At 41.9% G+C, this 26,109-nt stretch overlaps 1 protein-coding gene across 10 annotated transcripts in view; it reads left to right on the forward strand.

Annotated features, from left to right (window-relative positions):
• The window catches only part of OSBPL6 (oxysterol binding protein like 6), a 167,527-nt gene extending 146,006 nt beyond the window's left edge, over window positions 1-21,521 (forward strand). For all 10 annotated transcript variants that reach the window (XM_084893065.1, XM_084893073.1, XM_084893074.1 and 7 more), the window contains 12 exons: window positions 1,142-1,249; window positions 2,921-3,058; window positions 5,522-5,609; window positions 6,094-6,347; window positions 7,069-7,206; window positions 7,571-7,634; window positions 9,286-9,364; window positions 10,934-11,078; window positions 13,690-13,834; window positions 14,953-15,079; window positions 16,493-16,615; window positions 18,146-21,521. In XM_084893065.1, the coding sequence (XP_084749191.1) occupies window positions 1,142-1,249; window positions 2,921-3,058; window positions 5,522-5,609; window positions 6,094-6,347; window positions 7,069-7,206; window positions 7,571-7,634; window positions 9,286-9,364; window positions 10,934-11,078; window positions 13,690-13,834; window positions 14,953-15,079; window positions 16,493-16,615; window positions 18,146-18,254 (1,518 nt within the window). In that variant the 3' untranslated portion in view covers window positions 18,255-21,521. The remainder of the gene's footprint in view (window positions 1-1,141; window positions 1,250-2,920; window positions 3,059-5,521; window positions 5,610-6,093; window positions 6,348-7,068; window positions 7,207-7,570; window positions 7,635-9,285; window positions 9,365-10,933; window positions 11,079-13,689; window positions 13,835-14,952; window positions 15,080-16,492; window positions 16,616-18,145) is intronic.
• Window positions 21,522-26,109: the final 4,588 nt, after the last annotated feature.

Here is a 26,109-nt window from a genome sequence, read left to right on the forward strand (position 1 = left end):
AGAGAGAACGGAGACCATTCTGTGCTCCATGCTCAAGGACTATGCACTGCATCATGCACATGTGACATTAACCACATAAATCGGTGTTTTAATAGGCACCAATTTATAATTATCATATGACATTTATATATATATATATATATTGGTTTATCGTGTTTGTTGGCTCTAGTTATGTTCTCATATGGAGAAAAGCAGAATGCCCGTTCCCTGGGACAGATTAAGTCCTAACATTTCTCTTCCACTCTCTACATTTACTTTTGTCTTCTAATTGCTGATTTTAATGAGAAGGAAAGGAGCTGTCCAGCTTTTCACTGGGCCTTGTCCTGGAAACTCTATGTGACTCCGGTTAGCTACACCTCTCGTGTATATGGAGGATGCTCCCCTGCATCCATCTGATGCATGCACCTTTGTCCACGGGCTCCTGTAGGGAGCTGTGCTGTGTAGCGCTGCTCTCCAGGCGGTGTTTTACTGGTGCTGAAAGTGATGTGATGCAGATAACCTGCAGTTAGTTTCCTTTCTGTGTTCTGTTATTCATTACATTTGTCCATGTCTCTGCTCTTCAGTGAAGGCACCTTTTGGTTGCACTTGAGTTAGTTCTGCTGCATTGTCATATGTACTAATTATGTGCTCCTAGAAAATGAAAATACAACTATTTTCTTTTACTAAAATGAAAAATACTTCTCTAAAATATAAAGCCAATTCATTGTTCATTTCATTTCCAAATAATTTTTAAGGTAATCTTGCTTTCAAACTTTAAAGACTAGAACAAAAAAATTTTTTGAAAGAATTAATAGCTTTTATCCCAAGGTCTAAAATGTAATATATATGTGGTGGTAGATGGGCTTGGGTGTAATGGGTCTGACCTAAGGGAGAGAAAATTCCATGAATCATTTTTATGAAATCCATGAACTCTTTCAACCCTCTAACCTACTGAGGAGTAGTCTTATATCACACAAAAATGAATCTCTTAATTCTAAGCCATTTGTTTCCCTTTTACCAGTAGGATCAGGCGTATGATGACTCGAAAAGTCACAGCTAAGAACATCATAGTCTTTGTTGTCTAAAATGTACCCATGTGCTTGTTTTGTAATATGCTTGCTTATTAACTTGAAATTACATGTGCGGTTTTTGTTGTTTTAAGGCACTCAACCAGAATGCTGAACTGAGGAGTCGGTTGAGCAGAATACACTCAGAATCTATTATTTGTGATCAGGTTGTCAGTGTAAATATTATCCCTAGCCCTGATGAGGTAAGGCTCAATGTTAATAGATGTGGAGTACTTATTTTATAGCATCTCAATCTACTGCATATTTTGTTTATTTTTGTACAGTTCTTGCACTATTAATATCATTCCCTGGATAAATATTCGTGTTGCTAACAGTTCAGTATTCTTTGGAGGGAAAGGATGTACATGAGCTTGACATTCTTGGTGATCAGAGTCTATTTTTATCTATTCCTATGTTCACCGGATGCCACTGAATATTTAGTTTATGTCTATTCCCACTGGTGAATTTTCTGTGTCTGTCTCAGTCTTTATTTGAAATGTTCATATGATGAAATGGCTCATGAAATGTTTTGTTTTGTTTTTATGTTTATCTGAGAAAGTACTAAATGAACATGTTCTTGAGGTTTATTTTTAAAATCCTATCTAAGTAGTCATCTGACCTTTCTAAGATAATATGAATGGTGCTGCTGTTGCTGCAGCTTATGATAATTAATAGCTAATGTCAAGTGAATGCTTATTATGTGCTGGGCATTGTGCTAACACCTTTACATGTGTTATCTCATTTGACACTTTCAATAACCCTCTGAGGTAGGTTCTATTATTCCATTTTTTCAGAAGAATTTTTGAAGAAATGGTAAGAAGATAATTACACACTTAAATAATTACACACTTAAGTTTAGCCCACATATTGAATGTTCAATATGTGGGCTAAACTTAAGTGTGTAATTATTTTTTAACATTTTATGAAATTATTGTTTTATCACCAGGATAAAACAATAATTTTTATAATTTCAACAGTGATATTAGACCTTTAGATACAGTCCTACATACAACAAGGTGAGAGTTTTAACTAATATGAAGGTCAGATTTGTGCCAAAAACATGTTTTACTAGAAATCTACAAGTGCAACTGTTCTTCCATCTAACTCCTTGAGAAATATCATCACAAGGCAGCTTCTCTTAAGTTGCCCACTTGCCTGAGACCCATGATTTCTGATGACACTAATGCTTGCTCAGCTGCCCAGGATCTAGAAGTATTTCTAAAACTCTATCATTTAAATATTAGTTAACAGTCTCAGTTTGAATCTTTTTTAAACCTGAAAAAAGATATATATATATATATCGTTCTCTTACACATATTTTAATGGAAACTTAAATATCTTCCTTGAGAATTATATTTATCACTTACTGAATGAAAAACACAGTTTGAAATAAGTTTTAATACTCTAGTTATGTTTCCTTGCAAAATGACTTTTATATATTCTATTTTAATAATTTGTAGATTGTTTTCTTAGAATATTTATAGTGGTTTCTTCAAGTACTTTTTGAGGTTTAGTATACTAATTGGAATATAGCTAGCAATGACAGACGTAAGTATATGAACTCATTACTATAATCAGTTTGAGGTATTGATAGGGACCCAATTTGTTAAATTCCACTTAATATCAGTTAAGCATAAAATTGAAATCAAGTCATGGCACCTTTTAACTATGCCTTTCACGTTCTTTAGACATATTGGAAGGCCATTTATGCAGTCATTTCTGAGTTGCAACTGAAAATTACTTGTGGTCACCACACTTTTAACATATGGTGTGACATTCTCTAGAAATCTGAGTAGCACATCATGGTCTAATTTGAACAAATAGCTATTCTTTGTACCAATAATGATTGCACCATATGCTTCTCTCTTCCGTAGGCTGGTGAGCAAATCCATGTCAGTCTCCCTCTGTCACAGCAAGTAGCAAATGAGAGCCGCCTCTCCATGTCAGAATCTGTCTCTGAGTTCTTTGATGCCCAAGAGGTGCTCCTCTCTGCAAGCTCCTCAGAGAATGAGGTAAGGTTCCTTGGTGTGCCAGCCCCAACTGTGAGTTTGTGTTGAAGAAAGTGAGAGTCTAGGACTTTTTTAAACATCATTGTAAGATATCCAAGTTGTAACAAAGGCAAAACCATGAAAACTCTTAGTTCCCATTTACTGAGCACTTAATGCTTCTGAACATCAATGTATGACTCTTAAATTTGATACATAAAAGGAAAGAATTAAGCACTTTTTCTAATTTTCTTGCATGATTCATAATTTAGGGTAACCAAATTGTTGATTATATAGAGTATTATATAGAAGGAGACTAGCTAATCACTGTAGAAAGAATGAAAGAATTTGAGTCATCATTCATGCTTGCACACGTATTATATAATATTAGAGGCCCAGTGCATGGATTTGTGCACCAGTGGGGTCCCTCAGCTTGGCCTGCGGGATTGGGATGTAACCAGCTCTCCGACATCCCCCTAGGGGTCCTTGATTGCGAGAGGGTGCAGGCCAGGCTGAGGGATCCCACCGGTGCATAATCGAGGCTGGGGAGGGACCCCAGGAGGGTTCCAGTGTATGTCCAGCCCATCTCGCACAGTCCCAATTGGCTGGACCCCAGCAGCAAGCTAACCTACCTGTTGGCAGTCTACCCCACCCCCTGGTGGTCAGTGCGCATCAGAGCGACTGGTCAAACAGTTGATGAATGGTCAGACACTTAACATATTAGACTTTTATTATATAGAATATTATGTATAAATATATCTTTACCGGAGACATGAATGTGAACTTAGAAGGATGAACTTAGAAAGATAATGTCTAGCATATTTAATTGGGTAATTATGATGTGGGGAGGTTACTGCTGACTATCATAAAAGCTTTATTGGATTGTTTTCATGCCCATGAGTCTTGACAAGGTTGTGGCAACAAGGAATCTCTTATTTGGTCGGGTTGCAGAAATGTACTCTTTTACTGAAATTTTGTCAAATAAGGTTTTGTTTTTGTTTTTTGTTTTTTTGGCATGGGAGCAGCAGCCAAAAGTTTTACCACACAGTTGATTAGCAATATTATCATTTGAGATTGAAAATCTGTACTGCATTTTGATTTTTAAAAAAGAAAAAAATAGTTGCTAAATGATATTTTTATATGTGTAAACATTCTGACAGTTAGTAGTAGTTGGTTTGGGATGTTTGTAATTACCAGTGATTTTAGAAACATAAATAAGTGGAAAAGAAAAAGAAATAATGAGCACATATATCACTTTTATAATGAAGGAAAGGTAAAATAGAAATCTTTTATCAGGCACTAAATTTGATAGTGCACCAAGCCATGCACCTGCCTCCCAGGTCCCTAGTCATGCATTACCAGATTCACAGACTCCCATTTACAACAGAGTACTTGTTTAATTATTCATAGTGATAATTGATGCTATCAGATAGACAAAATAATCAGGCTTGCTGATTAGAGTTTCCTCCCTGTATGCATATCTGCATGGGAAGCCTAATTGTAGTCAGGAGGTTGTTTGGTGAGCAAGGGAAGACTGGAAGCAGGAGAAGTGAGTTGAGTGAACTTGAGACCAGGAAGGCCAGGATATAATAGCTTCAACCTTCCATCTCCTTAATAAGGAAGGACACGCTGCCACGTTGATGGGTTGTGTCTGTGATACAGTCTCTATGCCCCAGGGACCACCATTCTGGAGACATGCTACCAGCATTTTCTTTTCTGACTCTTCCTTTTCTGAGCTCCCATTGCTTACTAGTCCTTAATCCTTTTCAATCAAATTACAGTCAAACTGGACACTACATTATCTGGGCTCTGCCTATCATCTGATGATTACAGCTTATCTCTTAGAAAGAGACCTTATTTCCATTTCAAAGTTCTGGGCATACTCACCTGGAAGGCCGATGATCCCTTGCATAGACACTGGCAATGCAGAAATGAAGAGGAAATGAAGCAGGTTATTGCATAAGAAGTACAGCCAAGGTGGTGGTGTTGCGTTGGCCTGGTTACTCAGTGGGTTGGAGCATTGTCCCATACACCAGAAGATTGGGGTTCGATTCCCAGTCAGGGCACAAGCCTAAGTTGTGGGTTTGATTCCCTGGTCCAGGCATGTATGGGAGACAACCAATTGATGTTTCTCACATCAGTGTTTCTCTCTTTTTCTCTCTTCCTCATCCTTTCTCTCTAAAATTCAGTAGCTCATAGAGTCGAGGGGGAGTCATAGGGCCTCCTTTTTTGTATATCCTTGTTGCTTGTACCGAAATATTTTTGGCTATGTACTAGCCTCCCACCCCTGCTAAGACAGGGAGCTACTTATTTTGAGCCATTCTATATTCATGGAAAACCCTCAAGTGTTCACTGCACATATGTCTAATGCATTTCCCACTATGACCTTTGCTTTTCATTTGAGCAACATCTGTGTTTAATGCTTTGATTTTCTGAGCTTTCAATACTGAACAAGAATCCTGATCCTTTCTATATTTATTCCTTCCCTAGGCTTCAGATGATGAGTCTTACATCAGTGATGTGAGTGATAATATCTCGGAAGACAACACCAGTGTTGCGGACAACATTTCTCGGCAAAGTATGCATCCTTTGAGCTTGCAGGTTCTTCTCTCTTCACGCTAAATCACAAGGCTGGTGTTTCAGTGAACACTCACTCTCTCCCAAATTAATTGTTCTTTTTGTAGTTGATAGTTTGATAGATTTTGTATTTGTATAATCTGTTAAGGTAAATGGTTCTAAAATCTGTTAGGTAATGATTGTGAAGGGGTTTTATTTCTTGCTTAAACCAAACATTGGAATCCTTCTTATTAAATATATTTTACTTTTAAAAATTTGACTTCTTTTTTCTTGAATATTTTATATAGTTAACACCCTGTTTGAAAAACTGTACACTAATATTTTGTGTACTTATTAGCAACCTTGTATTGAAATAAGTTCTTGAGGGAGTGTAATAAAGGCTTAAGAAATGTATCCCAATCAGAATTATTTGAAAGCATTCTTTCCCTCCGGGTTTTATGAAAAGCAAAGTATCTCTCATCATGATTCTCGTCTCCCGATTTCAGTCTTGAACGGGGAGCTTATCGGAGGGGCCTTCCGGAACGGACGCCGGACATGCCTGCCAGCTCCGTGCCCTGACACCAGTAACATTAACCTGTGGAATATCTTGAGGAACAACATTGGTAAAGACCTGTCTAAAGTGTCTATGCCTGTGGAGCTAAACGAGCCGCTCAACACTCTGCAGCATCTCTGCGAGGAAATGGAGTACAGTGAGCTTCTGGACAAGGCTTCGGAGACCGACGACCCCTATGAGCGCATGGTAACAAATAGCAGAGCGGTGCTCTGCAGGCATTTGTCAACCCCGGGCCTGGGCTGAGGCAGAGTTCATTGTGATGGCACAGTTGGTTTCTGCATAACATTCTCACTGCATCGGTAAGAGAGGAATTGGCCCATTTGCATAAATCCACTAGAGGATACACACTTTGTGACTTACGCTTGAAGTGTTTCTAAAGTTAGGGTATAAAAATCACTCTTCTTACGAGGTGAAGGCATGCCTCGCTTTGCTTTGTTAACTTTCCCTGAATGCCAAGAGAGCCCATTTGTTCGGGAACTTAGGTCTGAGAAGGGAATGTCCTGTTAGTGCTTTGCCCTGGCCTCTGTTCCACATGACTGTCCAACCCTTGACCTGCCCTCTGAAAAGCACCAACAGCCACAACCCTTGTGCACACGGTGCTAAGATTGTGCAGACAGCGTACCCTGTAAACTGGGTTTCAGAAACTTTGAACTTGTGATGCTCAGGAAATTGGGAGGACAGTTGAATGAAAAATACTTGGCCTTTATTGCCTGCTGATCCCCTTGAGAGGCGTTTAACTTCGTTTTCCCCCATGAGCGTATGAAGAGTCTGCGCAAATAATGGAAAATGCAGATGCCATGCCGTCAGCACCCATTGGTGGGGGATATAAAATCTGGAGGAATAAGGGACAAACAGACCTGGAAGTGGTCTCTCCTATATTATTTTCCTTTCTTAAATGTTTTAACAGGTTCTTATTGCTGCATTTGCAGTTTCAGGATATTGCTCTACCTATTTCAGAGCAGGAAGTAAGCCATTCAACCCTGTCCTCGGGGAGACTTACGAATGCATTAGAGAGGACAAGGGATTCCGCTTTTTCTCAGAACAGGTAAGCCCCACTGCATCAGGGAGGCTTCTGTGTAGGCAGTTGGGCAGTTTGAGGATGAAAATATTTTGTAAACCTCTGTTTGGGGTGGGTTAAGATACTAGTTAATGGACAACTCAATTTATTTATATAATTGCCCCCTATAAATATATTTGTTCTCTCTGTTTAAACACGAAGTCTTAAAAGTTCAAAGTTCAATAATTTACTTGTATATTTTGAGGAAAAATTATTAATAGAGATGGATGAGCTGAGTAGTTTTTATTTAGCAGAAGCCAATATGTATTGTAAAAAAAAAAAAAAAAAAGTTGCTGTTTATTGAAGTTTTGGCACTGATGTTAAAATTTTCTGTTTTGTTTTCAATTACCAGGTTAGCCATCATCCACCCATTTCTGCCTGTCACTGTGAATCCAAGAATTTTGTGTTTTGGCAAGGTTTGTTTTTCAATTACAACTTAAACACCCAACTGATTGTCCGATGAGACAGTTTCTAGTCTCCAAAACTGGACCTCAGTTTACATTGCTACCTTTGGAACTTGGAGAATGTTCGTAATTGATGCAGGGCTCAGTTTAAGAAGTTAGATTTCCTGTTTTAAATATTAAACTATGTTATCTAGGAGATGAGATTGTGTAGAAAGCAAGCCCTAAGGGACAGCAGAGCTCCAAGCTGACTGTGCCAGCTCGGGTTATCACTTCACCTCGTGGTGCCTCATTGTCTATATTTTAAACATGGAGATTTTATCTGCTATTTTCTTGCTTCCTGTAGGTGTACAAATACATCTTAGTCCTGAAGGAAGGCTCTGTGGCACATCATATGTGGTGACAGTCTACTAAGTATATAAATATTGCACTGATTTCTGGTCTTTAAGTCATTGAGGTGTTTGGATTGGAGTCTATTGGATCAACGCCTGTTGTCCAACCAGAATGTCACCAACTTGCCTAAAATAAAATGTTTCAAAATCCCTTTAGCAAGAATACATAATATTAAGTATAAATAGTTTATGTTTGGAAGGATGCTTCATTTGCTTCTCATATATACACACTTCCTCAATCTGAAAACATTCAGAATGATAGAGTACTGTAACTACACTTTATTGCAAAATAAGAAAAGAAATCATTTCTTGGTCATAACATAGAGTCAGAAATTTGGTGGAAGCAGCACCAAGCTCCCTCAGTTCATCACAATGGGACCAGGTGGTTATTATAAATGCACGGGTAAACCTGAGTTTCCACAAGGCAAACATAAAGCTGTCATGCGAGATGAAGTGTTGGCCCTGGAGTCATATCTCACCCCGTGTAGGAACATATTCATTAAGTTAATCTCACTTTCTCATAACCTTCTCTATCTGTATTTAGAGATTTTTATTTGTGTAATGGTCTCCCAAATCATATAACTCTTCAAATAAATGTGCATGTAAATCCATACTGCCATTAATTTTGCTATAAACTCACTTGCCTCTATATAAACTATTTCCACTACATAGTTAAAACTTATAACAATATTTATCTAGATAATAAGGCATAGTAAAGTATACATACACATATGAATGTGCACATATATACACATGTATTATTCCAGGCTTTCCCCAGTTTTGTTAGTTGAAAACAAATATGAAACATGTATTATGAAGAAATATAGATAGTAGAATTTTTTTTGTTCACAGTTAATTTTTTCACTTTGGGCCATCTTTGGGCATTTGTCATGTTAAATCAACAATATAGAATCAGCCCTAGCTGGTTTGATCAGTGGATAGAGCGTTGACCTGCGGGTCACGGGTTAAATTCCAGTCAAAGGCACATGCCTGGGTTGCAAGTTTGATCCCCAGTTGGGGGCACACAGGAGACAGCCAATCAATGATTTCCTGTCATCATTGATGTTTCTATCTCTCTGTCTCTCTTCCTCTCTGAAATCAATAAAAACATATATATATATATATATATATATATATATATATATATATATATATTTAACTGTAATTACAAAAGCTCTTCGTGAAATGTTAAGTCTAATACAAAATTTAGTTTTCATAGAATAAATCATTAGCTGTAGAACATATATTTCTTGTTTTCTGCCTGTGTCATTTAGATATCAGATGGAAGAACAAGTTCTGGGGGAAGTCGATGGAAATCCTGCCTGTGGGAACGCTGAATGTCATGCTTCCAAAGTAGGTTCTCTCTTCATCCTTTTGGTCTTTTACCGGCTTTTCAAAATCAGAAATGGGTGTTTGAACCCTAGAAGACACCAGGGTCTGTTTCCCTGTATGGCCAAAGCATCTGTTAGTTTTACCGAAGTGCTGAGAATGTTCTCCCACAAAAGCAAGCAAGAACTTTACCATATGCACTAAGCTTCCTATTTATCTTTTCATGTCCTCCAGTCATCAGTCAACACCAGGTACCTACCTGTCCCCGTCACCATTTTAGTTTGCATTTTATATGAAAGTGTCTCATTTTGATCCATTTCTTCTTATATAATTTATAATTTCATTTTGAGTTAATCTTATATTCAGGGACTATTTTTAATTTTGAAGTTATTTTATTAAGGAAGAGTAATAGAATCCTTAGAATATAGCCTCTTTAGCACATCTGACAAGTGGGCTTCCAGGTGTAAAATCCCAACCTTTAAATATTTTCAAATTAATTGAAGTTTTCATTAAAGCCAAAGGCTTGATGAGTTTCATTCACGTCTTCATTTGGTTGGTTTGGTTTGGTTTTTGTCTATTTGAATGACAGAATTTGCTGATTAATTGGATATGGAGGAAGGTGGGGAAAGAGGAATTCCCAGAACCACAAAGTAAACTTTCAATATTTGCAAACTCATGAGGAAGGAAGAATTTTCCCAGTGGTATATAGTTCCATCATACCAATTCATTTTTTTTTTTTTTTTAGAAACTTAAAAACATTTTTAAATTTTGAAGTGACATTTTATTTGTAAATATACATAACATGCAAGTGTGACTTGAAGCTATGCCACCTTGCTCCTTGGCAGAAAATCTGTAACCTTACTCCCTGGAGTTTGCATTACATTCATGCTGCCTTAGTTATTATGCACATCAGTCTTTTCCCAAAGAACCATTTGCAGCTTTGGTGTTCACTTAGAAACGGAAACAATGTCCTCAGAGTAATCTTTCTTAAATGCATGCCCTGTCTGCTTCTCTGTTGCCTACAATCCTTCCACAGTGGCCATTGCCTGCATGGGAGGGGTCTTGAAGGTTTCCCTGCTCTGCCCACAACACCTTTCTCCCTAGCCTCCCACCACACGTACTCACTGTAGCACACCACTCCCAGGCCCCAGGTGTGCCCTGCTCTTTTGACTTCTGATGCTTTCCCCCAGCCTCCTCTAGCAAGCCTTTCTTGACACTCAGCCCACATTACAGACAGATCTAAGGACTTCGGTCTCCCCCTTTTGTGCACTCATGTTACTTCCTCATCATCTCTTGTTACAAGTATTTGCTGGCACATCCATCTACCCCATCATACTGTTGGCTCCAAGAGAGCAAAAACTGGCCCTATTCACCTTCGTAGGTTAGCACCTGGCCCATAAAAAGCACTGACTTGTTCCTTAAGCGAACAAATCATGGCATAAATGTCCTTGAACACATAGAAGAGTTCAACAAAGAAATGAAAACAAAATGAGGGAAAGAGAGGCTTTGGCCAAAGGGTATTCTCATTAGTAAAAATAATAATATATGTGTGTGATTTCATTGTTTTTTGATCATTGTTGTATTCGTTGCCAGGTATGGAGATTGCTATGTGTGGAATAAAGTCACCACGTGCATACACAACATTCTCAGTGGGCGGAGGTGGATAGAGCATTATGGAGAAGTAACCATTAGAAATACCAAAAGCAGTGTTTGCATTTGCAAACTCACATTTGTCAAGGTAAATGATGACTTTCACAGTAAAGAAAAGGTAACATGATAGATATTCTTCCTCTGAGGAGGAAATAAACCAATTACATTCAACTGCCTCAAGTAAGGTCTGTCCTGTATCATTGATACTTAAGAGCATTTCAGGTAGGAAAGCAGAACCCAAACCAACTGATGGCTTTCCTCAAGGCGGGCAGACTTCCGAGTGTGTGGAGGCCAAAAAAGGCACCATCTCAAAATGGGGCGGGGGGCGGGGGGGTGATTCTTCTTAAAGAATTTCTTTCTTAGCAACCCATCAGCAGTTCATTCAGTAAAATTCCAGAAAACGCTTCTTGCCTATAATAAGTCTTCTGGCTTCTATTTCTATTCCTATTTTTGCCTATAACAAGTTCTCTGGTTTACATTCCTATTTTCATTCCTGCTTGATTACAACATATTCAAGTGATCTATTTTAAGGACCTAATTACACTGCAGTTGTCTTTTTCTGAGAATGCTTATAGATGGTAGCTTCCAGTCACTATACTCTTGCCCAATTCTGCCACTATTATAATACAGATAAGTTCAAGAAAAAACATTACCTTTATTTACAAGAGAGGATGTCTGGGCCCTAGCCAATTGGGCTCAGTAGATAGTCAGAAGGGTCCTAGGTTCAATCCTGGTCAAAGGCACATACCTCAGTTGCAGGCTTGATCCGAGACACTGCTCAGGGTGTGCACAAACGTCAACCAATTGGTATGTTTCTCTCACATTGATGTTTCTCTCTCCCTGTCTCTCTACCTCCTTTCCACTAGCTCTAAAAATCAGTGGGAAAACATTCTCCAGCCTGGCTGGTGTGGCTCAGTGGTTGAGCATCAACCTATGAACCAGGGGGTCACAGTTCGATTCCCAGTCAGGGCACTGGCCCAAATTGTGGGCTCAATTCTCAGTGCAGGAGGCAGCCAATCAATGTTTCTCTCTCTCATCATTGATGTTTCTATCTCTCTCTTCCTATCCCTTCCTCTCTAAAACCAATAAAAGTATTTTTTTAAAGAAAAATATCCTCAAGTGAGGATTGACAAACAAAAAAGGATGTTTGGGATGGAGGTTCCTGCAGAGCACCATTTCCCTGGTCTCTGCTCAGAAGTGGAACACAGGGTCATCACTGAGTTTGTGTAGGGGTGCTATAGACTCCATCTGGGTCCAGAAACTCCACCACCCTTTTCTCTCCTAGTCCCGATCTCATTCTAGAAACAGGGAACATAATTGGAGCCTTAATACTCAAATTTTCTCTTCTGGTCGTGTTCACTTTAATGGAATATATTCATTTTAGCTTAACATGCCCCCTCCCCCCCTCTTTTTAAGTAGGTTTATTAGGTGGCTCAGAACTGAAGAGCCAGGGTTGTTATTTGCTCTGATGAGTGATGACAGTAAGTGTATGCATTCAGTTTGGTAGGCTGTGAGAAACTTTGGTCTAGGTCTGCCCTGCTATATGCAAAGCTCAGGGCAAGAATCCAAATGAAATCCCTATGCCATATGGGTAAATATTTGAAATATGTAAATCAAACCTACAACCTGTCAAATAAAACATGTTCTATTTTTTATTTTTATTTTTAATCCTGAAAAATATATACCTTCCATAGCAAAGCCTGCCAGGCCAGGTCCAGCACTTCGGAACTCGAGCCGAACAGAGACCCAGTCCTGGCCCAGCTTCCTCCCTCCTCCTCTCCCCCCCCCCCCTCCCCCGCAGCTCTATCCTGCGCTGCAGGGCCTCACACACACATAGGTGATCCAGCCCCACATCCTTGCTCTGTCCCCACCCCCTCAAACAGCCACCTCAGGCCTAGAGATTCACACACTGTAGACTGGTCTGCCCTTCTGCGGGTGACTCCAAAGCAAAGGCTTGTGCAGCTGTGGATAGGCTTCGAGCCATGTGGACGGCAAAGTGTAGGGCTCTGCATACTTGGGGCCTGATCTAGAATGAGGGCCATGGGATGTGGCCGGTAAATTCCACTGACTTCACACCTTTTGGGGAGGAGCTTGGCTGGGAGAGAGCCAGAGCAGGGTCCTCACGATAAAATTTAGCCATTTACAGCGACGTGAACAGAATTTCACCAACTACTTCCCTAGCATTACCGATTGAAAAGCATTCAAATCCACTCGCAGAAGGACAGTTCGGGACAGGAGGAACCGAGGAAGAAATGCCCAACCTATAAATTAATGTTCAGTTGAGAGAGAAGCTGAGCTTTCTCTGTGTCATACTGCCGTGCAATAGATAACTTCTGGAAATGGTTTGAATAAGACACTTTAAGGTTAAGAAAATCTTCCAGCCGAAACCGATTTGGCTCAGCGGATAGAGAGATAGAGCGTCGGTCTGCGGACTGAAAGGTCCCAGGTTTGATTCCGGTCAAGGGCATGTACCTTGGTTGAGGGCACATCCCCAGTAGGAGGTGTGCAGGAGGCAGCTGATCAACATTTCTCTCTCATTGATGTTTCTGGCTCTCTATCCCTCTTCCTTCCTCTCTGTAAAAAATCAATAAAATATATTAAAAAAGAAAAAGAAAAAAGAAAGAAAGAAAATCTTCCACATGGGAATCACAGGGTGTTGTTGGAGAGATCAGTGTTTTCACTGGGTTTGCTTTCTCCAGGTGAATTACTGGAATTCCAACGTGAATGAAGTCCAGGGGGTGGTGATGGATCAGGAGGGGAAGGTGGTGCACCGGCTGTTCGGGAAATGGCACGAGGGGCTCTTCTGCGGCGTGGCCCCCTCTGCAAAGTGCGTCTGGAGGCCAGGTGAGACCCCAGGAGTGGCCTGCCTCAGGAGGCCCCTGAGAGGGGACAGGGGAGGGAATGTCAGATCGCCCCATGTGGCCCACCTTATGTTTTCTTTAATAACGAGGTTAAAAACCTAGATGCTAAGGCAAATGTAGTTCTGTTTATATTTAACGTGTACATTATATAAGCCCCAACACTTGATAATGCGTTACTAAAAAAGGTTTGGCTCAGTGGATAGAGCGTCGGCCTGCGGACTGAAGGGTCCCAGGTTCGATTCAGGTCAAGGGCATGTACCTTGGTTGTGGGCACATCCCTAGTGGAGGGTGTGCAAGAGACAGCTGATCGATGTTTCAAACAGTCTATCTCTTTCCCTTCCTCTCTATAAAAAGTCAATAAAATATTTTTTTTAAATATTTTTTTAAAAAGCTGCAGTATGCTGACATGTAATAAAACACCTCAAGTTCTGATGATACACTAGCATGTCATTGAATATCAAGGATAAATGGAACAAGTCCCATCTGACAGACATTTCCATCGCCGTGTTGTCAGTTCAGCCCTAACCTTAATGTTAGCTGTTAGTTCCCTAAGTGACCACCAAGTGTATGTCACGTTCCTGCATGTGAGCGGCCGGTTCGTTCCGAAGTGATTGATTAAGTACTGACGATGCATCAGGCTCTGCTCTGGGCGCTTAGAATCCTTCAATAAGCAACACGTACAAAGATTCTGCCTTTGAGTTTGGTTTAAAAAGGTCAATAAATATTAGTTAGATGTGCATCTTTTTCTTTTGTAAAAGGAAGTAAAGTGTCTGGTGAAATCTCCATGTTCACAGCTAATCATCCTGGCATTTAGTTACCTCACTGAGTATTTGAGAGAGAAATTATGGTGTAGCTTAGCCAGTGAAAACTACTATATGTGCAGAGTTTTATTTTAAAGGCTAGAGTCTATTAAATACTATACGAATCTGTCAGTTCTGGTCATCAACATAAAGTTTCCCACCTGACAAAATATAACCTGAAAAATTTTATCATCTACTAGTTTATGACTACAAATTTGCTAATGGTCTGGGATTAAACACCAGGGTTAAGTGTCTTAAACCTCTTTGCCTCTCACGATGGTTCGTTGGCCTCATATTCCAGGTTCCTTGCCAACCAACTATGAGCTCTACTACGGCTTCACCAGGTTTGCTATTGAGCTCAACGAGTTAGACCCTGTCCTGAAGGACCTCCTCCCGCCGACAGACGCCCGGTTCCGGCCAGATCAAAGGTGAGCTTAGCAGTGGCATTAAAAATGGACCCTAGATCATGGCAGGTACCTCACGTGTCATTGAGACTTACTTGCACCACCATCACTTATTTCTTGGTTGAATCATCTGTTCATTCCCTTATTTACTCAGAAATGTTTGTGTTTCCCACCCAGGGTAAAGCAGCCTTCATAGGGTGATCAGAAGGATAGCTCAACAAAAGTTTCCCCTCTAACCCCCAAATTTACCAAAAGCCTGCAAATTCATGAATGTTCTCGCTCTCCACTAAATACAGAATCACTCCTCACCCAGGGTTTGTACCTTTTTACTTCTATTGCTCTGAAGTATGGGGTGTCTTTTATACTGAAGAATGAGATAGTAAGTTACAGAGGCACCTACAAATGCTTTTAATCAGTCTGAAGTTTGCCCAACATGGTTTGGATCTCACAGGGTGTGAGATGTACTCAAAATACAGTACCTTTAATACCTTCTGATTCATACGAGTATGTTTTATTATTTTTACATAGTTCTGTACTCGTGTTGCTCATTCTTACAGAATTAATTTTACTTTTTTCCAAATCCTTGTCATTCAAATTCCATCCAAGATCGTTTTTCTATTTTCGGTGTATTTGTGGTTTTTATTGTCTTCCGCCAAAATGTTCCCAGGATTGAAACGTTCTGCTACTCAGGTCTCTTGTATTCCTTCTTCTCCCCTTCCACCCCTCCCCCATCCAGAGCATGCAGTCTCACTGTTTGACATTCACATGTAAGCATCCTCTATGATGTGTATCATAATACTGTATCCCTGGTCTTTGCTCTCATTTTGGAATTTAAATATTTGCAAATCACCATCGGGTCTGCTTTTTTTCTTTCTCCATTCTATTTCCGTATTTCCTTTCCGAATTTCATTTACAGTGCATTTCCTTTCTGTGGCCTTTTGTAATCTCCAACTGTTACCTTTTCTTTTTCATCAGTTTTACCCTCTTCCCATAAAACAGGAGAAAACTCCTTCCTTCTCAATCTGTTCTAAAAGTGGATGGAGAGCAGCCAGTGTCCTCCCGCCATCCTGTGGCCTTTCACAAGTGCTTTTTGCTCATAGGGGAAAGGCGCACCCGCTGGGGCTCCACCCTGTTCTAGCTCGTGGAGACCTCACGCTGTAGAACCCTATGGAGCACAGAGAAGTCTTCACGCCCAAGCCGCTCCCCTCTCCTTCCTCCCAGGGTGCGGCCATGTGCTATTCCATCCACACACACAGGAGGTGTGCTCCCTGGTGGCAGGCCGGGGCAGTGCAGGCTGGAGCAGGGCGAGGGGATGTTGTATCCCAGTGTCACTGTTCCCAGGAACCAGAATGTAATGTTAAGCAAATGAGATTTTTTTTTTTTTTTTCTATCGGGAAAGGGGATGCTCTATTAAAAGATGAACTGCTCTCTGCTTAGATTTTTGGAAGAAGGAAACCTAGAAGCTGCAGCAGCCGAGAAGCAGAGGGTGGAGGAGCTCCAGAGATCCCGAAGGCGCTACATGGAAGAAAACAACCTTGAACATGTACCAAAATTTTTTAAGTAAGTCAGTTCATGCGCCTCATTGTGCAAATGGTTTCCACAAGCAATGTGAAACTCCAGCCAGAGACAATGAAGGATAGTTTAATGTCCAAGGAACCGAAAGGTGGAAAAATTAAACCGCCTTAATCAATAAAAAAAAATTGAAAGGAAAAAAAGAAAAAGAAAAATTAAACCAATTTCAGTAAATGGCCTTGGCAATGAAAATTCTGGACCCAGATTATGCACTTAGGAAAACCTTTTGTAAGCATAACCTTTTGCCCAGCGGGGGGTGGCTCAGCAGATGAACATCGACCCAGGAACCAACAGGTCACCGGTTCGATTCCCTGTCAGGGCACATGCCCAGGTTGTGGGCTTGATCCCCAGTGTGAGGTGTGTGTAGGAGGCAGCCAATCAATGATTCTCTCATCATTTATGTTTCTATCTCTCTCTACGAAAGTAATTTTTCTCCACAGCTCTTTTCTGTTTGTTCATGAGGGAGGAAGGGTCTCCCCCAGCCCAGAACGTTCTTTGAACTTCAGCTCCAGCCTTTCAGGTAGTGGAAATGTGTTCCCACTCCTTCACTCAGAGACAGGATGGAACCCCTCTGCCCACAAGGTCATCCTGGCTGCATTCCTCTTTAATTTCTGACATGGGGAGCTTGTGTCCATTCAGATATGGTCCCTCTGTGGCGTGATCCAGGGTGATTATTACAGGATTATTTGCAGGACTCTATCTACATCACAGATTAAACTGTAGTTTCCAGGCCCATCTGCTGCCCTCCGGACCCAGGACAGATCAGCTCAGAATAGTCTCATCTCCCTGATAGCAGCTGCCTCCTGACTGCCTTGGGGTGGAGTACAGCCTCGCCCTTAGAGGTCAGGCCCTGCAGAGAGCTTAGCTGCTGAGGTTGGTTCTTTCTCTCGGCCCACTTCCTCCCTTCCCCTGAGTGAGGCACAGCCTTACCTTGTGGGTCTGAGGCTGAAGCTCTAGTTACCTATTGCACACACTTTGCTTGGGGCACTTCACTTTCTAGCTCTGCCTGGAGGGGATATTTTTCCTGCCCTCAGCCCCAATCCCAAGGACCCTACCCACCTCCATTTCAAATGTTTAACAACAAGAATAGCTGAAACCGGTTTGGCTCAGCGGTAGAGCATCGGTCTGCGGACTGAAAGGTCCCAGGTTCGATTCCAGTCAAGGGCATGTACATTGGTTGCGGGCACATCCCCGGTAGGGGGTGTGCAGGAGGCAGCTGGTCGATGTTTCTCTCTCATCGACGTTTCTAGCTCTCTATCTCTCTCCCTTCCTCTCTGTAAAAAAAATCAATAAAACATATATTTAAAAAAAAAAAAAAAAAAAAAAAAGAACAATTCATTTCTGGTCCAAAATAGTCAAGTCATCAGTAAGGAGATAGGACTCTAACTGGCTTACCAAGAACTGCGAATGGTTACCACGGGCTGCTTCATCGTCTTTATCTGCAGGGCAGGGGCCAACCATCTGGTCACCTTGATGTGGCTTGTGTCTAAATGTTGTTGATTTTTTCTGTTTTCACAGGAAAGTGATTGATGCCAATCAAAGAGAAGCCTGGGTTTCCAACGACACCTACTGGGAGCTGCGAAAGGACCCTGGGTTTAGCAAAGTTGACAGCCCTGTTCTCTGGTAACCCGGGGATGTAGAGCTGGCCAACACATCACGCTCCGGATGAATTGCTAACTATGCACAGTTATGTTCCTTAGAGCTCTGCGTGGTTTCCGGGCCGACGGAGGGCCGGCCGTTTGCTTTCCGACTCGCCTTTCTAACGGACTTTCAGGAGCGCATTAGACAAGGCCCCTGACCACGTTTGGATCCTTTCTGTTTTGCTGCAACCATATTCCTTAAAAAAATAAAATTAAAAAAAAATAAAATAAAATCCACACCCTCCTTGGGAAGAAGACTTAAAGGAGCAGAATGTAACAGTCCAAAGGCTAACGAGTTTATAGAGAAACACACACTGTAACCGGTGCGGACAGCTGATGCGGAGAGTTTAAAGCAACGTGACATAAACCGCGAGTTGGGTCCTTTTTTTTTCGGGAGGCGCGGTTCCCTCCCCAGAGGAGCCCCTGGGCTCAGCCTGGAGTGTGTCGTGGATGTGGTGTGCCCGTGCTGGCCTTGTCCATGGAGACGTGATGCTTCTCAGAACCTGTCCTCTCTGTACGCCATTGTTCATGCCTTAAAAAAAACGCAAAGATGTACAATAAATCTTTTTTCTTTTTTTTTTTTAACGTGTGCTCATAGGTTTATGTGGAGGGCGGACCTTTTGAATCATGACATGATTCGCCTTCTGGGACCAGGACCATCAGGAGTGTCACTTAAGTGGATGGAAAAAAAGGAAACAAGATGTGCTTTGCTTGGATGTGTCGGTGACTGTGTAGGGTGTCTGCAGGGCAAGGAGGACGCGGTGCGCCAGGTCCATTTCTGTGTTCACATCGCTTGTCAAGCTCCCATCCCGCGTCCAGATAACGAACCATCCCTCGTGCGCCTCGCCTCACGGCGTGCCCTGTTCCTGGCAATATCTGTGTTTGATTTGGACACGTGGCATCCGTGTTAAAGCCTTGGAAAGAAATAACAATAAGCAGATGGCAGTTCTGGTTGGGATGAGGGGCACTAGAAGTGTGTCTTTGAGTGAAGCACAATGTAATAATAATATGCATTTCTGTCCTATGCCCAGCCCAGTGGCACCAGTGTGAATCCCACGGGGAGCAGAAGCAAGGAAGCTAGTAGCTTATTTGCATTGTCTAAATGAGTTCTATGCAAATCCTATTTTACCATTCTCATCAAGTGGTTCTGTCTGGTACATGACCATATCTTAAGCAGTTCCCTTGCTGTTGGCAGAGATACGGAACTTAAGCTAAGGAGTTTATACATTCCAACGAAAGGGAGGGGACAGAAATGAGTTTTGAATACTTCAGGATTGGTTCTTTCCCTCAGGATACAAAGGCTTTTGTAGGAAACTTGCATCCATATTCCTGAGTTTCTGCATGTAGGTGACTATAAAAATGTATTTTTTTAATCTCCCTAGAGATTAGTTATTAAATGACGTATAGTTAATTCCTAGTTAGGTTTTTATTCTAGATTCTGACCATGAGGTTTTAAGTGTTATTTTAAGCTCTGGCAATGAGGTTACTGGCGTTTTACATTTTGTTAAAAGGTGTTGATTTTAGTTATTATTTCTCAGCAAAGTTTTCCTAATAACGGCTAATCCTCTATCAAATCTGAACTGCTTATGAGAGCATAAGGCGAGCTCTGAAGTTTCTACTATGTGGAGCAAGATTTAAACATCCCTCCTTTGATCTGGGCCCTGCATCGTGTGTGCAGTGTGCATCGCTTTAGAAGGAAATTTCATTCTCCAGTAAATTCCATTGCCAGATCTAAGTGTTCCACTTAAGCACCCCCCGCCCTCGGTTTCTCAATGCCGTTGCATCCCATTTTAAATCTATAGGTTGTTTGCTTGGTGGTAGTAAAAATTTTCCCTTGTTATTGATTGCTTTTCTCAACTCCCTGTTATCTGCATCTTGAGAGACATGCCTATAATTTTCATTAGAATTAGAATTTTATACCTTCCTCCTAAAAGTGTGCTGTCCCCCAATTGGTTAAGCTTTAAGTACCATGTGAAGTGGTTCCAGTCTGTACTTACTAGTGTTTCCGTGAACAGCCTCAAACTGTTTCACCTAAAGATAAGGAGGAGTTTTACAAAGCAGAGGTGTTTCAGTAGGTAAGTCAGAAGGAGGAGGTATAAAGATACATTGAGTCCTCTATCCATCAGTCACCAATGGATATATCATCAGTGAGACAGCTGGGAGAGGATCAGCACCCATCAGGGAAGCAGCTACTGTTTGGGTTGTAATTGAGAAAAAGCATAACTAATAGAGAGGACCTGTACTGGTTAATAAGTTCCAGCCACAAATCAGGAGGTGAATGTTGGTCAGAGCTCACCTGAAACTGATTAGGATTTTAAGCTGAGAATGAGTAAGAGTGGCAAATCCATTAAAATCACATCTTATAATGTCCCAGATTTAGAATCTCTCGAGACTCAGGCTTCTTGATTAGACTTCCAATACAAGTGGTCCATTAAAGTTGAGGTAATACCACTCGCATATTACCAGCTTCATAAGCCTCCCGCTCCAGCATTCAGAATGGAATGGTATTATCCCTCATTTCATTTTTACTTCTGATTGACAGAGCAGTTTGTAGAATTGGGAGACTTATTTCTAGTTAGAATTTTCATCTGTAAATTTTGAGACTAAACAGCAAAAGGATAGAACAAATATTAGATCCCTCTTGATAAAACCTGATTTATTTTTTAGAATTTTACGTAATTCTTTTTATTTCCAGGGTGCTTTTCTTATTTGTTTCCCCCTAAAACCACAGAGGATACAGGAGGACTCAATGTGCCTTTGTACCTCCCCTGTGAGGTGTTCCTCAGCTCCTTCCCGTCTGAGCTGCTCAGTAAGGAAAGCAGGACGAAGGGACTGTGTTCCTGTGGTGTGACCAGACTGCACAGATCGATGGCACACGCCAGCCCAGACAGACACTAATTATTCTGCTTCTGTGTGCTGCCACCAGGGTGCAATTTACCCTCAGACTTTGCTGTTACTTTATTGTGTTTTTTTTAAAGTCATACCTCATGATTACTCTAAAATCCCCCCATTGATGTGTCTCTCGCATCAATGTTCTCTCTGTCTCTCCCTCTCCTTTCCATTCTCTCTAAAAAGTCAATGGAAAAATATCCTCAGGTGAGGATTAACCAAAAAAAATTTTTAATGAAAAATAAAATAAAATACACCATACTTTCCAGACAATTGCAAAGATAAAACTCACGTGAGATACCTTTTCATATTACATATCAATGATATGTAATAAATTATATCAATTATATGTGACCAAAAAAAAACACATACACACACTTACCAAATGTATTTTCAGAGTAAGATAAACAAATGGAATTTTTTTGAATATGAGAGATGCCAAGTTGTCATTTTCCAAACCTTTGCTCCTCATTATTCTGACCCCATGCCTTCCAGTCACTCATCAGATCCCATCCTATGGAGCACTGGGGGGGGGGGGGGGGGGGGGGCAGGTTCAAAGGGGAAACTGATAAAACTTCTTTTGCTTGGTTCTGGTTACAGCCGTGGTTGGAGAAGTGTTGATCATCATAATCTAATGTACATTTTTGTTATTACCCTGTGGGTTTTAATTATCCATCTTGTCTAATCTTGTTCTCTGTCAGCCTAGATAACGAAGTGTCAGTGGGAGCAGCGCTCCACACACACCAGAGGGTGTACACATGTTTGCACTCAGCTCAAGTGGTCCATGATGAATGTGGCATAGTAAATAACGTTTGTGTACAAAATACTGGTCTATTTCTATGGGAGCCATTATGTCAGGATGTATAAAATGTATCTAATTAAACAATTATGAATCTATTTTGTGCTCTGGAAATGTTCTTTGGGGGGGAAAGATGGAAAAACTGTCATGGGAGCTAAGACTAAAGTGCTTTCCTTTGGATTTCTTAGGGTGTTTATTCCAAAAGCCTTCCCATTCGTTTAGAATAATCAAACCAGGATTAGATCCTATACATTTTAATTTAATTTATTTTTGTAAAAGTGATACATTTAAACTGAACATTGTATGAATCTCTCTGTTAAACCTGACTTTGTTTAATACATAATTGTAAGAATATACACTTGTGACAGAATTTTAAGGCCTTGTCTATTACAGAAAATGGCAAATCATTTAAGAAAGGGCTAGTTCTAATTCTTCCAAAATGAGGTCTGAAGAAGAATTAATTCTTTAAAAATTGCTGTGATAACCAGAACACCCAACATCTTAAGCCAATGAAGCCCTATGATTAGGGCAGCTTACAGGTGGCAGTTACCTGTGAGTCAAACGCACCTTTGTTTTCCAAACAACTATGAGTTGATTGATTTTCTTTTTTCTTCTGGCCCTAACTTAGTGAGGGGCAGGCATACACAGGTCCATTCTTTTGCCCTGTGCCATGGAGTGATTGTAACATTCAGCAACTGTGTTCAGTTGCAGGGTGAAATATCAATATCAGAACCACTGCATGTAGCCCCCTGTGGAACACTATTAAATGCTCATGGATTAAAAATCCTATCTAATAAAGAGGGAATATGCAAGTTGTCACACCATGAAAAAAAATATGGCAGTGCCCTTAGCCACAAGATGGTGGCCCCCAGTCCCCTCAGCCCTGCTGGAGCCCCCCAATCCTTTCAGCCTCACCAGGGGAAGGGGGAGTGGCAGATACATGGTGCAGCTGAACCAACTCTTAACCCCCCATCCGCCCAGGGCTGCCTGAGGCTCAGGTAACCAGGGCCCGCTGAGGCTTGCACTGCCAGCAGTGGCAGCAGCAGAGGTGAGATGGGGCGTCACCTTCCCCTGATCACGGGGTCACCTCCTGCCCCTAAGGGCTCCCAGACTGTGAGGGGGGGCAGGCTGGGCTGAAGGATTCCCCCCTCCATTGCATGGATTTCCATGCACCAGACCTTTAATTACTCCATAATTACATATTATTAACTAGGCCTGGTGCAAGAAATTTGTGCACAGGGTGGAGGGGGGGCTGAGGGAGGTGATGTATGTGTCCCTCAGCCCAGCCTGCACCCTCTCCAATCTGGGACATTCCTCTCACAATACAGGATAGCTGGCTCCCAACTGCTTGCCTGCCTGCCTGCCTGATTGCCCCTAATTGCCCTCCCCTGCTGGCCTAATCACTCACAACTGCCCTCCGTTGCTGGCCTAATTGCCCACAACTGTCCTCCTCTGCTGGCCATCTTGTGACGGCCATCTTGTGTCCACATCTTGTGTCCCTCTGGTGTGTTGGAGTGATGGTCAATTTGCATATTATCCTTTTATTAAATAGGAGGATATCCTCAGTATTTCCAGGTGGGTATGAAAAAAACATAAAACAAAATTGTCTATTTTCTGCAAAATATCTATTTCCTATCCTGCTTTCCTTCTACATACAATACATTAGGGCAATTGCATCTACAATTGCAGCTGTAGCTCTATTCCTTTAGTTAATAGGGTATGCAGCAACTTAATACTGTGGAAAAAAAAGAATAATGCTAAAATTACTACTTTTTCAACCTCAGGCACCAACTCCCCTTAATTATCCTCACTCAGTTATTTCGTAGGGAAATAATGCCGTTGCTAGAAACCTTTTAAGTCATTTCAGGCTTATTTAAAAAGCTTTATTGGGGTGTAACTAAATTACAGTAAGCTTTGCATTTCCAAGCTATACAATTTGATAGTTTGACATGTGTACACACTCTTGGCACTGTTACCACAACCACAACAGTGACCCATCACCACCATTGAACTATCGGCCCCTTAGTCATCCCTCTCTCCTGCACCTCTCCAATCTCCACCCCAGGCAACCAACCACTGGCCTGCCTTTTTCACTTATTAAAGTCTGCATTTCTTAAAATTTATTTGCTGCATGTGGTTTTTTTTTTTTTTCAAGGTGTGGGCATGTGAGTAGATGTATGCCCTCCAAGTTCTGCCCTGGCCACTCCCGGTGCCCACCATCACATGGGGACGCATCTCAGAGAAAGAGTGTTAAGTTCTAGTTCTATAGCCCGCTGACACGTTAGGTTTGAAATACTTTGAGACGATAACCATTTTCATACCAAAATGGCCGTGTGAGTGAAGGAGCTCATTCCTGTCTGTCGGAGGCCCGAAAGGAAGGTCGGCCTGGCCCGCTGGCAGCGGGGAGAGAGCCCAGGACGCGGTGTTCTCTGGTTTGTGATGAACCAGAATGGCCGCTCGGGAAACGAAGTCGTTTTAATGGCCCGATGAGGGAAGTGGTTTCTCGTTCGCCGCCCAAGCCCCACGTTTGTGTCGCACACATTAGACACTTCCGGTGCTCAGAAGGCTGCTTTCCCATCTCTCCTCGGCCCTCACGTCCTCTCCGGAACAGAGTTTCTAAACCCAGTTTTGAAAAAGAAGCGGGAAAAGCCTGTTCCTGGAAGGTAGAAGACTGCCCGGAGCTGTCGCCTCCAGCATGACTGACGCTGAGTGACTGTGGAGAGGAAAGGCAAGAGTGAGGAAAGGAGAGATGAAATACAGGGGAGACAAATGAAATACGTGGGGTCGGCAGATGTGCTGGGCTGCGCCGATGGCCCCAGGGGCCCGGATTATGGTCTTAGAAGTTAGTTCACAGCTTCCCTCCAACGATTCTGACTCCTTAGATCTAGGATGTGGGCCAAGAAACTGCATTTTATTTTATTTTATTTTATTTTTTAAATATATTTTATTGATTTTTACAGAGAGGAAGGGAGAGGGACAGAGAGCTAGAAGCATTGATGAGAAACACCGATCAGCTGCCTCCTGCACACCCCCTACTGGGGATGTGCTCGCAACCAAGGTACATGCCCCTGGCCGGAATCAAACCTGGGACCCTTCCGTCCACAGGCCAACGCTCTATTCACTGAGCCAAACCGGTTTCGGCAAGAAGCTATATTTTTAATAAGCTCTGGGACCCCAGAAAATTTGAATGAACTTTGGCCTAACCACCCACTCACACCATCCTTCCTGCTCCAACATCAGTCTTTCTTTCTTTCTTTCTTTCTTTCTTTCTTTCTTTCTTTCTTTCTTTCTTTCTTTCTTTCTTTCTTTCTTTCTTTCTTTTTTTATGTTTGTATTGATTTCAGAGAAGAAGGGAGAGGGAGAAACAGAAACATCAATGATGAGAGAGAATCATTCATCGGCTGCCTCTTGCACGCCCCCTACTGGGGATGGAGCCAGCAACCCAGCATGTGCCCTGACTATGACTTCCTGGTTCATAGGTTGATGATCAACCACTGGGCCACACCGGCTGGGCTAACCTCAGTCTTTTGTTTGTTTTTTTTCTCCTAGTGAAAACTAGTTCAAGAAAACTAGAGCTGAGGGACTTTGCCATGTGTGGCTTCCTGTCACTTTTAGACTTCTGTCCGGATGCCAGTGCGGTATGTGGAGGGGAAGAGTAGGAGGAGAGAACTCTGAAACCTACATATGAGATGGTGTTAAGCCAGAGACTTAGGTCAAAGTGTGTTCCTAGAGGCCCCTAACCAGTCCAGATAACTGAAGGGTACTCTTCAAAGCTGGGCTCAACCCTGCCTTCCTGCCAGCCCCTCTGACACCTGGTCTGTGTCTCTAAGAAGAGTTTTCAAATGAGCCGATGGGGCCCTGGCTGGACGCCCACAGGGAACTTCCCGGCAAAGCGGGCTCCTGAGCACCTGGCTGGCGATTTCATAACAAGGTGTAGCAGCACCTTCTAAATGCAGGTCAGTTTATTCCCCAAAGGTGGGTGGGGGGAGAGAAACGTGCCCTAATTATTCCTGAAATTGTCCACCCTTTTTAAACTTCACCAAAAGTAAACTCCTCAGCTCAGCCGGTGTGGCTCAGTGGTTGAGCAGAGACCTATGAACCAGGAGGTCACGATTTGATTCCCAGTCAGGGCACATGCCCAGGTCGCAGGTTCT

Source organism: Pipistrellus hanaki (genome assembly GCF_964339955.1).
Source record: "Pipistrellus hanaki genome assembly, chromosome: 8".
Lineage (NCBI taxonomy): Eukaryota > Metazoa > Chordata > Mammalia > Chiroptera > Vespertilionidae > Pipistrellus > Pipistrellus hanaki.